This window comes from Anopheles stephensi, chromosome 3 (assembly GCF_013141755.1).
Source record: "Anopheles stephensi strain Indian chromosome 3, UCI_ANSTEP_V1.0, whole genome shotgun sequence".
NCBI lineage: Eukaryota > Metazoa > Arthropoda > Insecta > Diptera > Culicidae > Anopheles > Anopheles stephensi.
In genome coordinates, this window is record NC_050203.1 from 5,502,852 (window position 1) to 5,513,831 (window position 10,980).

Sequence of the window (10,980 nt, forward strand, 5' to 3'; positions counted from 1 at the left end):
ATAACTGGTGCTTGTCTTAAGCTGCGCTTAGTACGTCTTAGTAAGTCACTACGATCTAAACCCCTTAATTGCACCACTATCCCTTAGGATAGCTGATAGCAAGGACAGGATAGAATTTTATTGCAACCTTGGAACGGTACATCAGCTCAATCCATTGGGTGGCTTGTCTACTCCATGTTGTTGGAATGTTATTAAGTTTCGATCGAGCTGTTTGCACATTGTGCCCACTTGATCGGATTACTCATGTTGTTGCTTGTTATGGGTGAATCGCACCTCTGTAGTGATATAACGATACAGATAAGAGAGACCTGTCTGATATTGTAATGTTTGTTTAAAAAAACAATTCTATTCACTTAATTCATGAAAGCTCGCCCCACCCGGTCTTGTTTTGCGAGAAAAAATTAGCTCTAATAAGTTTGGATGCTTGTAAACTCCAAGCTTATGTTACTAAAAAAAAACTATTATAGTGTGAAACACACACGAACGACAATTTTAACAGGGTTGTTGACTATATGTTTCTCCACTTTTGTCAATATTCGATATTTTAATTTGAATTTGCTTAGTAATACTTTCATTCAGAACTTTTCGTAACTTTATTGGCTGAGTGTTTTGTTAGTATAAAGCATCTCAAAATTAACATCAAACCGATAAGACGACACACCACAACAACACATGCACCACCCCTGTAATCATCACACGCAGTCAAACATAACGTGCGCAAGCTGTACGCTAGAGTGTGTGATAATTGATATCGTTCACACAAGCAAATATAGCACAATGGGCTGCTTGGTGATCGTAATTTAAAATAAAAAGTCCTCTATTAAAGTAGGTTCATAAAATTGGTTTCAAATTGCTATACTGTTTATCAAATTGATACTGCGGTCTTTTCAATTTTCACGACCGATATCATTTTAAATTTATGTTGACCTTCAACAAATGTCTGTTCGATCCATGCAACAAAAAGAGGGTTTCAAATGCAACCATTTATACTTCCTATATGTTAAACAATTATTTTTAGAACCTGCTTTACGACCACGGTATGCTCCACAGTGCCCCATAGTGAAGCCACTGGCAGCATTTTTCAACGATTTGTATTTTGTCGTGTGCCGGCTATCAAGACGGGCGGGACAGTTTTCGAAAGTGCAGCGTTTCTACTGTGTGTGCAAGGTAAACGAAAGGTGGTGCTGTTGCTGAAACGATAGCTGTGTTTTGTTTGAGTGTCCTGAACATGATTCGAATTCGTCCAACGTCAAAACAATGGGCGACAAAGCCAGTGCCGGATAGTGGAAGATAGTAGAACGAGTACGCATTTATCCTGCCAATCGTTGGGAAAAAAGTCCACAAGATGCTGAAATCTGGTCCCAACACACTCGCTTTATCACTCGATCGATAAACCGATGAGTAAACAAACAGGGGGCCCGAGTAGTCGGTGGTAAATTGCTATTGGAACGGTTTCATCACCTACCGAAACGCCCAAGGTGTGCTCCAGTTGACCACGCCACGGGTTCGCGTTATCAGCCGCGTAAAACAGCAGATGGATGCGCCCCAAAATGAAGCTTGCCTGAGCAGTGATAAAAAAAAGCGTTACCCCTGGTTGAGCCACATTCTCCCTGTGTCTGTCTGTGTGTGTGGCTTGTCAAATAACGTGGCTCATCTCCGCGTGCAGCATGTTCCTGAAGGTTGCTCTTAAAAATAGAAGCCTAACGGCGGCTCCATGGGGTGCGCCTGACGTTTAACGAGCATCATGTGGCTTGTCGCGCACACTGTAAACAAACCTCGAGCCGCCTAGCCCGCAACTTGGCCCGCACGCAGGGAGAACACCACATCGGAACCGTAACGGCGTGAGAAATGAAATGCGATGGATGGAGGCGCATGTGGCAAGCATTTATTTTTCATCAACCGGCGGCGACATGTTGCATATGTTTGGAGTGGTAATTTACAGGCTGTTACTAGCGGTGGAATATAGAATTTGAAAATGACACAAAACTGTCGTTCGTTACGTCGTCGTGGTACGGACACATACACACATTAAAGATTTAGCTCCGCCAATCGATCCGTTAAATGTGGAGAGAGGTGTTTTCGATGATAAAGAAACTTCACTCCACTTCACGAATATGGATTGTGGGTATTCATCTGGATGACTCAGTGCTTGAACAGACACGGTGCATCGGGGTGTCATCCTACACAGTCCGCCACTACATCCGGTGGACGTAACCAGTGCGTCAGAGTGTTGTGTCATTGCAGTTGAGGCTGTTGTTGAGAGTTAGCCACACGGCCTATTTCCTTTTGCCCACAAAACACTCTCGCTTGTGTGTGTTGACCTTAACCCTAACCTAATGAACGGCTCATTCCAGGAAAGGATTTTAATCCTTGTATCCTGGATGGTCTGGATGGGGCCGAGCGAGCCGATGGTCGCCAAACGGGCCTTGTTTCATTTAGCAGGGTAAATGAAGGCAGATAAAATCCCGCACCGTACGTCATAACGTCAGCATGTGCCCTGCCGATGATGCCTTTGATATCGTTTAGTTTATTTTTAACATCCCCATCCTTTGGCTCCCCCTCATTGGTGCGTTGGAAGGATAAAACAAACGGAAGAATGTATTTGCGGATGTTTTATGGCTACGGGCGTCCGGTTCGGGATGGATGGATGGTTGGATGGCCAACACGTCCCGCCAGTACAATACACCGAAGATGGGAGTAGCCGACCGTCTTTGGTTTTGTTCGCTTCACACAAACACTTTCGCTTATTTGGGGACGAAAGTGACTGCTTTTTTTTGAAAGGGCCATTGGATTGCAGCTTTTATTTGCTCTTCGTGTGCTTGAGGGCAAAAGCTCCAACGCCAAGCAAGCAAACACGTTGGACAATCAACGTTTGCAATCTGTGGCCGATGATAAGGCACGATAAGGAACGTTCTCGGATGTATTAGCAAAGCACGGCCAGGGAAGTCATTGATGGAACACAGGCAAGATTGATGATAAGTTAAAGGTGCAAAACAAGCTGCATGCCATGACATCATGCCCGGACTGGTTTGAAGCCTCTGACGAGGGGCGTTTGAAACGCATAACAAATTCACGTTCAAAAAAATCACTAAAGGAAGTAGCTTTCGATTGAAGTTTGAAATCGAGTATAGTAGAATCCATTGAATTACTCATCATAAAATTTTATAAAACTTTTGTAAGAAAATAGAACCAAAGATGAGCACAGATATTCACTTGAAGATCCTCAGGCAAAGCAAGCCTCCCGGGTCGGATCCAGTTCTCAATGGACCATGCTCTCCCGCTTGGACCGACGATTCTCTCACGCATTCAAATGCTCTCTCCACCATTCTCATTCAGCACGGTTCCAGCGACGACGCTGCACGACTTCTACTAAACGGCGACGACGCTCAGTATCAGTTAGCTAGTACGCGAAAAAACTTGCGGAATTCATCTCGGTCGACGCACACCGCGTAGCGTACACCTTTGCGTGCGCCACATTCGTGGTGAGTGTTTCTTGTTCGCCCTTCGCATCAGTCTAACGCATTCAGCTTAAGGCTGAACCCGAGCGAATCTTAATCCTGGTACCGTCAATTGGATAATGGTTCCAATTCCTGCTCGTGAAGCGGACAGGCCATAGCCCGGTGATGCCATCTGTCGGAGAGCTGTAGAGTGCCGGGTTTTTGAAAGTGCAACATACTGTCCAGGGTCTGCACAAGATATGTGACAATTGAACATCCTATTGAAGGCAGCTTCATGTGGAAAAGTCGCGCTAGTGGTGGGTGTTGTGTGAGCGTGAAAATCAGCTGTCCGTCGTTGACAGCAAGCAAATTTGAATATTAAACATACCCGGTACCCGGTGCCCGGTGATCGAAGGTGGGTCGCTCGTACGACAAAGACACTCGCAGTGTGCAAAATGAATGATAAGAAACGTCGAGTGCACTCCAAGGCGGCTTTAACCTCAGTGCTCAAGGCCGACGCTTGCTGTGAAGTGCGATGTAATAGAAAAGTGTACGAAACAGTAATCAACGGCAATTGGACGGCGCAGGAGCTGGTGGCCCAGTGTCAAAACCGGCACTGACCTCTTTTATCGTTCCGTGTATGCAAAAACCGCAGCCACCGTCTGTGTCTGATGCATTTGCGTTTGGGGAACATCAGCACCACCACCAACACCACCAACACGATCATTTGAGCATGTGTTGCAAATCGTTTACTCGCATCATTGGCGGTGCTGATGGGTATCTGTGAAGCGTAGAACCTTTCATTCTTAAATGGAGTCAATTAATTATTCAAACAACGGACTCCCGTCGGGCTTCGAAAATGGATGAACTCATCTTGGGAGCGCTGTCTGTACGACAGGGTAGTGACAACGCGACGTTCACGGGCGTTACATTGCGTCACGTACAGGAGAAGGAAAAGGCATTCGTAGCTACTCGAGCCAGCACTGTACAATGCTTCTGCTTCTGGTAGAATCGCTTGAAACGTGATCACTTTGCACCGATTTTTCGCATCGTGACTGTGCGAAGATACGCTTCAAGATATCGAGCTGTTTGTCTGACAAAGTGCCTCAGCCATCAGCAGGCCGACAAGGCTCATTGGGCTGCCGGAGTACAATTCCGACCCAGACAATCCTTGATCGAGTTGGTGCTCACGATCATTCTCACACGAGACACACGATCAGTACCGAAGGAGGAAAACGGCGTCTATGCTAAATTGGAGGATTATGTGTGTGTGAGAGAGAGAGAGAGATACTCGAGCTGTAAAAATGCATCAACACACGACTTCCATGCGGTGATGATCAATTGTTTTGTGGGCCTGCTAAGTGCACTCGGCTCAATTGAACCGCATCTCGAGGTGCTAGTCTCGTCGTTCTTTATCTCGATCGAGAATCTAAGCAACGTTTAGAGCAGGGTTCTGAGTGATGTGATCTTGGGCGGGAAATGATGATCGCAGGAATTTTGTTTTTATGTTCGATCTTTGGTGTGGGAATGCTTTGAAGACTTCAATACCTACGGCTCGCCCATTTCATTCTCAAGCTAGTTTTAAAGTTCTCAAGATCGATCTTTCTAGACAACCCTGCATCACCTGTCCAAAGCTCTCAAGAGCGCTGTGTGAAATCTGATCCGATTTAGCTCAAGTACATCAGTAGACACTCGGCATTCAAAAGGCACAAAAGGCTACCGCCTTCCTCGGTGGCGACACTGTGCTAGTAGTAACTGTCAGATGCAAAACTTAGCAACGATCGGCCGTTCTCTTGCTTTGATCTGAGCGGGAAGTACAACAAGAGCAAATTCTGTGGCGTATCCGGTGTAGATCAACCGCGTGTGAGATTCGCGGTGCCATGCCAGATTCTCAGCACACGAGGTAAACAGCAACGACCGGTGGTACGGTTACTCCACATCGAGCTGGTGTGACCGATGGGAAGCGTGCGTAAGATGAATTGTGTAACAGTCAAGTAACGAGCCCTTACAGGTGATCCAGCACGACCGCGACGGTGTCTCCGTGTGAGCGAGTGATTAGAAACCTAACCGTGACGTCGTCAGCAACTTGTACCGGGGGGGTTGTTTGTTTTTGCCCAAGCCCAGTTCGATGGAAGTATTGATACAGCCGTGTGTCAATGTGGAAAAAGGTTGAAGAAACTTTGTACGGCCATGATTGGTGCGGCTGATACGTTGGTGTAGATTGATGACTGGGTGAAAGTAAAAGGACGCTGCGCGGAGGGAGTGTTTTGCATGTTAAAAACTAATTTGGACCCTCGCGCCAAATGTGAAAATTCAGCCAAAGCTGTAGAGAGAGAGAGAGGAAAGGAGAGTGCGCGAGCCAGGAATGTGACTTTACGCGTGAGGGTGCTTTGTGAGTGTGAAACAGCTTAGGTAGCCACCGTAGCCATGACATGACCTCACACCCCGTAGTGACACATCTTGGTGATGATCGTTTAATGAATTTATAATCAGTGTTCGAACCTCGGCCCGACTGCTTACCCCAAAGGTGCTAAACAATTCCCCATTATATGAGTCATCGGAAGCCATAGTGGGAGGCTGTTGTGCACGGGTCGATCAAGAACGCACATGAGTTCATCAGACGATCGACCTTAAGTCCGCGAGTAACAATCGCACGTGCTTCGATTAGCTTACCCCCCCAACGATCGTTACTGTGAGCATTTTTTGCGGTCTAAAATATTTGTATCTCTCCACGCTATTCTACTCCACAGCTTGTAGCGTCTTTAGCAGAGTGGATTGGGATTTGCAGGAATGGTGAAAAATGAGCCGATTGAACAACAATGGGCCGGTTGAGCCGGTGGTGGGATTTAAGCTCGCGCTCCATCCCAACTGCTCGAACGGCTCGAACGAAACGAACGATTCCGGCTCGTCCGCACCGGAGCTTCATGTGCAGCTGATCGGGGCGCGCCATTTGCCGAGCAATTTTGGACTAAAAAGCGTCGAGGGGTTCATGGTGAAGGTGAAGCTGTTTCCCGGGGCGATAAAATTCGACTCAACCATACAGAGCAACTCGTGGCCCGAGTTCAACGAGACGTTCCGGTTTCCGCTGGTAACTACGCACAAGTAAGTTAAAATTTTGTGTTGACGCAAATGGAGCTTTTGTGAATGTTTAAAACAATTCAGTGGACTATTAATAGCAACATCAAATTCCCAGAATGTCTAATGTTGTTTTGTTTACGCTTCTACGAAGTTTACCGTCACGCAAAGCTTGTAAAAATGGTCTCAAATGAGAAACTGGTTTAGTTTGTACAGCGGTACATCCGCGGTTCGTTTACAGCGGTTGCCCAACCGTCGCATGTCAGTGGTAAACAATTTTAAAAGCTCTGTGTGAAATTAAGCTTCCGGAAGCTTTTGGGGTTCGAATTCGTTTGCTTCCGAAACAAACTAGTTTTTTGCGGGCGATGAGAATGATAAACTTAATAAACTTAATTAATATATTTTTTTCGTAAAACGTATAATAAAAGGAAAATAGTGAAATTAATTCTGTAGTTGTTTTCTAGAGGAATGTAATAAAGCTTATAAGTACTAAAATAAGCTTGTTAGTATTAGAAGAAAGCTTTTGAAGGGTATTAGTTGAGAGACTCGATTAGCTATGAAGATAACCCTACATTGTGCCGTAATTAAAAATGATTTCATTTAATTGTCTTTCCCTTACCCTTAGGTCCTCATTTCGCGTGAAAAAGAGCGATAAGCAGAAGGACACCACGGCCCAATCACTTCCGGAGAAGATCTTCAACGGGAACTTTGTCGTCTTTACCGTGTTCGCCCTGCTGGAGCTTCCGCCCGGGGTAAGTATGCACCCGCGGACACACATCCCATCATCATCAGCAACATGTCGGGGCTAAGTTGTTAATAATACGTATTTTCGTTTTCGCCCCTTCCAGTACACGTCAACGCTCAAAAGCAAAACGATGACCTTCATCCGGCAGGGCAGCCAACGGTTGAAGGATAAGCCGGTGATCGGCAAGCTGGTCAAGGATATCGAGCCGGCCACGGAGAAGAACGCCAACTTCGACCAGAAGCAAAACCTGAAGCGGCTTACGACGAGCGAAAGCCAGCGCAATATCGGCTCGGTGACGTACTTTCTCGATCCAAAGTGTTTTATCAGCGCGGGCGAAACGGGAAGCCGGAAGCATCCGCCCATCTTCACCACCGAGGAGCTGTGGCTGCCGATCAAAGACATTACCATTACACCGTCGGCCGAATCGCGTATCACCGTAAGTATTCGCGGGGATGAATGTTTGGCTATGCTCTTGTCTTGGGATCGGACCATATTTTACGCTTGTTACAAGACAGAGTATGACGGCCCCAAAAACTCTCACTCTTTATGCGTAACGCTAACGCGGGATTAGACATTAGATTAGTTCCCACCGCTTGCTTACGGGCAAGGCATCACCGACCGACGGAAATGGAAAGTGTGTCCAAATTAATGGTTCTGCACGGAACCGTTGGGTTTGGGCAGGCTGACTTGAGCCAGTGTGCAAATCATAATCATCTCTCGCCCAAAGACCCCCCCCAGACCTCGTGTGTTCGTGTTAAACCGCTCGGCGTGTGCATTTCTTCTGTGCGCTTAGTGGATGATTCGATACCAAATCGATACGGTTCACTACAAAGCCTGTCTGCGAGCCTGCCGGCAACGGGCGAGCTACCACTTAAGGAAGCGAAAACCGATTACTTCACATCTGTTACCTTACGGGTTGTGCGGGTGAAGCCATCATTTTATCATTTTTTTGTACATTTAAAACGAACACACCGAATGCAAACAAGCTCATTAAACACCTCAGGCCCTGGAACCCGGGCAAGCGATCCACGTAATTTCATGTTCCACCACGTGAGATCGCTACCAATAATTAGGTGTGAACAGACTTGCATACCGAAGGACTCACAATTACCGTGGCGGGACTTTCATCGGGACCGGGCACCCTTTGGCGGGAAAAGTGTGAGCGAAGCTTGGGAAAGGTGCCTAAAATGGCGACGTCATAGGCGTATGAAGGTGATAAGTTGATTGGGCGCTGTCGGTGGGAACGATTTCGTTAATGTTTTAGAACGTAGCGCAACAGAAGTAGCTGCATAAAACTAGATCCTGGAGTATGGCTTTGCATGATTTAAATCTAATTATCTTGCTTGATCTTCAGTTGTTTATTTCCTGAAGCTGACTAACGTTCGTCTCTATTAACTTTCCCAATCACTTTTCTAAACGATATACTAATCCTCAACTGAGTCAGGTGCTCAAGAGCCACTTTAGCTTAATCTTTGAATTAATATCTTCCGTTGGTTCGCATTGTGCATTGTGTGGATCAGATTAATGGAGAAAAACGTGCCTTTGCTCGCTTCCGCTTACACTACTCAAACGTTGTGCGATGGAAAAAGGCCCAAGCTCAATAGGAGAAAGTAAGGCGTCAAACAGTAACGCGTCATACAGTTTTTGTTTTATTCAAAATTTTAAAGCTTACCACACCACGAGGAGTACCAGACGTAGAAGCACCGATCGTAATTAAATCTTAAAATGGCGCACTTTCAAATCGGTAGCATTTTAGTGCGGGGAGAGAGAGATAGAGGCGAAGATTTTTCGATGCTGATTAATTAAATTAAAATAGGTAAAAATATAATGAAGTCTAAACGATCGTACGTTTCGGCGATAATTAAACCGTGCATGGTGTTAACCTTAATGTTGTGCGGAGCGCCAACAGCACCGACAAGTGGTGGAGCTGAATTTAAATATACGTTTTAAAACAGTGCAACACACATTTACCAACTTAACGGATGGAACACAAAAGAGTTTCGGTGTGGAGTTGCCCTAGAAAATTAAAACAATATCGGCGAACTCGCTAAGGCGCTCGGTTCTGATTGTTTCTCCCTTCCAGGTTCAAAGCAGTCCCCGAGGTCAGGTGGAGGTGACACTGCAGCTGTGCGATTACACCGAGGTGCACATCGACACGAAGGCTTCAGCGCGCGAGGACTGCAGCTTCAACATCGATGGCCCGTACTCGCCCCCACCGACCTCCCCACTGTCATTCTCTTCCGGCAGCTCGGATGCGCCAAAGGTGACACCGTTCGAGACGCGGCGCGCTTACTCCAACGGTTCACCGGTGCCCACCACGAACGCGAACAAAAACCGCTTCAGCTTCGACGTGCGAAAGATTGTGCGCAGCGTTAAGAATAAGGACAAAAACCACAAGGGTCTGTGCTTGAAGATCTCGGTCGCGAAGATGCGCTGCGGCATCAAGGTGAAGGAAGAGTTTGAGTCCGTCGCGGAAAAGGTGTACCTCAAGACGACGGTGCTAGAGCACCAGATTCTGGCAGCTAGCTGGAAATCGGACCCATTCCGACCGGCCCTTTCCAGCCGGTGGAACGTGGACGATTGTACCGTGGTGGTGCCGCTGTGCGGCGAGGCCGGATTGGAGAATCTTTCCATTAAAGTGGCACTGGCGGCTAAGAATAAGATGGGCAAGAAGACGCGCCTGGGGACGGTATTTTTGGGACCAAAGTCGCGCCAGTCCAACCCGGCCATGGAGGATCAATGGCGGAAGATGATCCTGTACAAGGGTTCGCCGATTTCGGTGTGGCACAGCTTCGAGCAGGAGGCCTGAACGGGCTAGAAGAAGGAGGCTTTGTAAATATCGAATGACACGATGATTATACTACCTGTGTGACTTATAAAACTTGGAATAAATATTTATTACGTGTGTTTAGCATAATAGCTATGGGGAGTGTTGTTTTGTTACTTACTCGAGGCTAAGGTAAGTGCCTTAGAGTCGTAGAAAAAAAATTGTTGAGAATGATATGTTTAATATACTTCCGGATAATATCAAATAGACATGGACATGGAATTCCGCAGCAAAATATTGGAAACTATTTTTTTTCCTCGCAGCATCCCACTGTTCAGACCGTATTTCTCATCGCACTCTCTCACACGCTTGCTCTCTTTTTGAAGGTTTAGTAGTTTGGGAGAAAATGCGCGACAGTTAACCCTTATGCTTTCGCCCAGACTGTGTTGCGTGTGCTGGGAAATACTACAGAAATTTTCTTCAAAGCCGTTTCAAAACCAATTTGGCTAAGGAAAATTGCCACATGATGTTGATGCTCCCAAAGCGCTTCAAATAAAGCTTGAGGCAATTATCATTTCGATATTCATTGGCCATTGAATGTTGGTAGATGGAGGTTTTTTGTTATTTCACTTCACTTTAAAGGTAAGATTTACCCGTTAAATCATTTCTGATTTGAACCGAAAACTACGCGAAAATCGATTCTGAAGAATAACAACTTTCTAGGGCCAAGGGTCGAAATGACAGCTGACTAACCAGTTGTGCTTGTCATGTAAAAAACTTCGGAAAAAGATAAACCCTGTAGAGAATTTACTGGATGTGATATCGTGATTGTCTTGCGATAGATGTAACACGTCTGGTTTCTTTGCGAGTGTGAATTCAATTGTCCTTTATTCTTATGCATTAATTAGAGTTCATTACAAATTCATCATGATTCATTTCTACCCTATAAACATTTT

General features: G+C 46.0%; 1 protein-coding gene across 3 annotated transcripts; it reads left to right on the plus strand.

Annotated features, from left to right (window-relative positions):
• Positions 1-1,065: 1,065 nt before the first annotated feature.
• Positions 1,066-10,176, plus strand: LOC118510319. Of its 3 annotated transcripts, none has more exons than XM_036051960.1 (5): positions 1,066-1,167; positions 6,188-6,539; positions 7,138-7,264; positions 7,361-7,693; positions 9,341-10,176. In XM_036051960.1, exons 2-5 carry the CDS (start codon positions 6,238-6,240, stop codon positions 10,064-10,066), a joined length of 1,488 nt encoding a protein of 495 aa, XP_035907853.1. In that variant the 5' UTR covers positions 1,066-1,167; positions 6,188-6,237; the 3' UTR covers positions 10,067-10,176. The 3 variants fall into 3 exon arrangements, with proteins under 3 accessions (XP_035907853.1, XP_035907854.1, XP_035907855.1); XM_036051961.1 differs by lacking the exon at positions 1,066-1,167 and adding an exon at positions 3,329-3,482; XM_036051962.1 differs by lacking the exon at positions 1,066-1,167 and adding an exon at positions 3,912-5,340.
• The last annotated feature ends 804 nt before the right edge of the window (positions 10,177-10,980 follow it).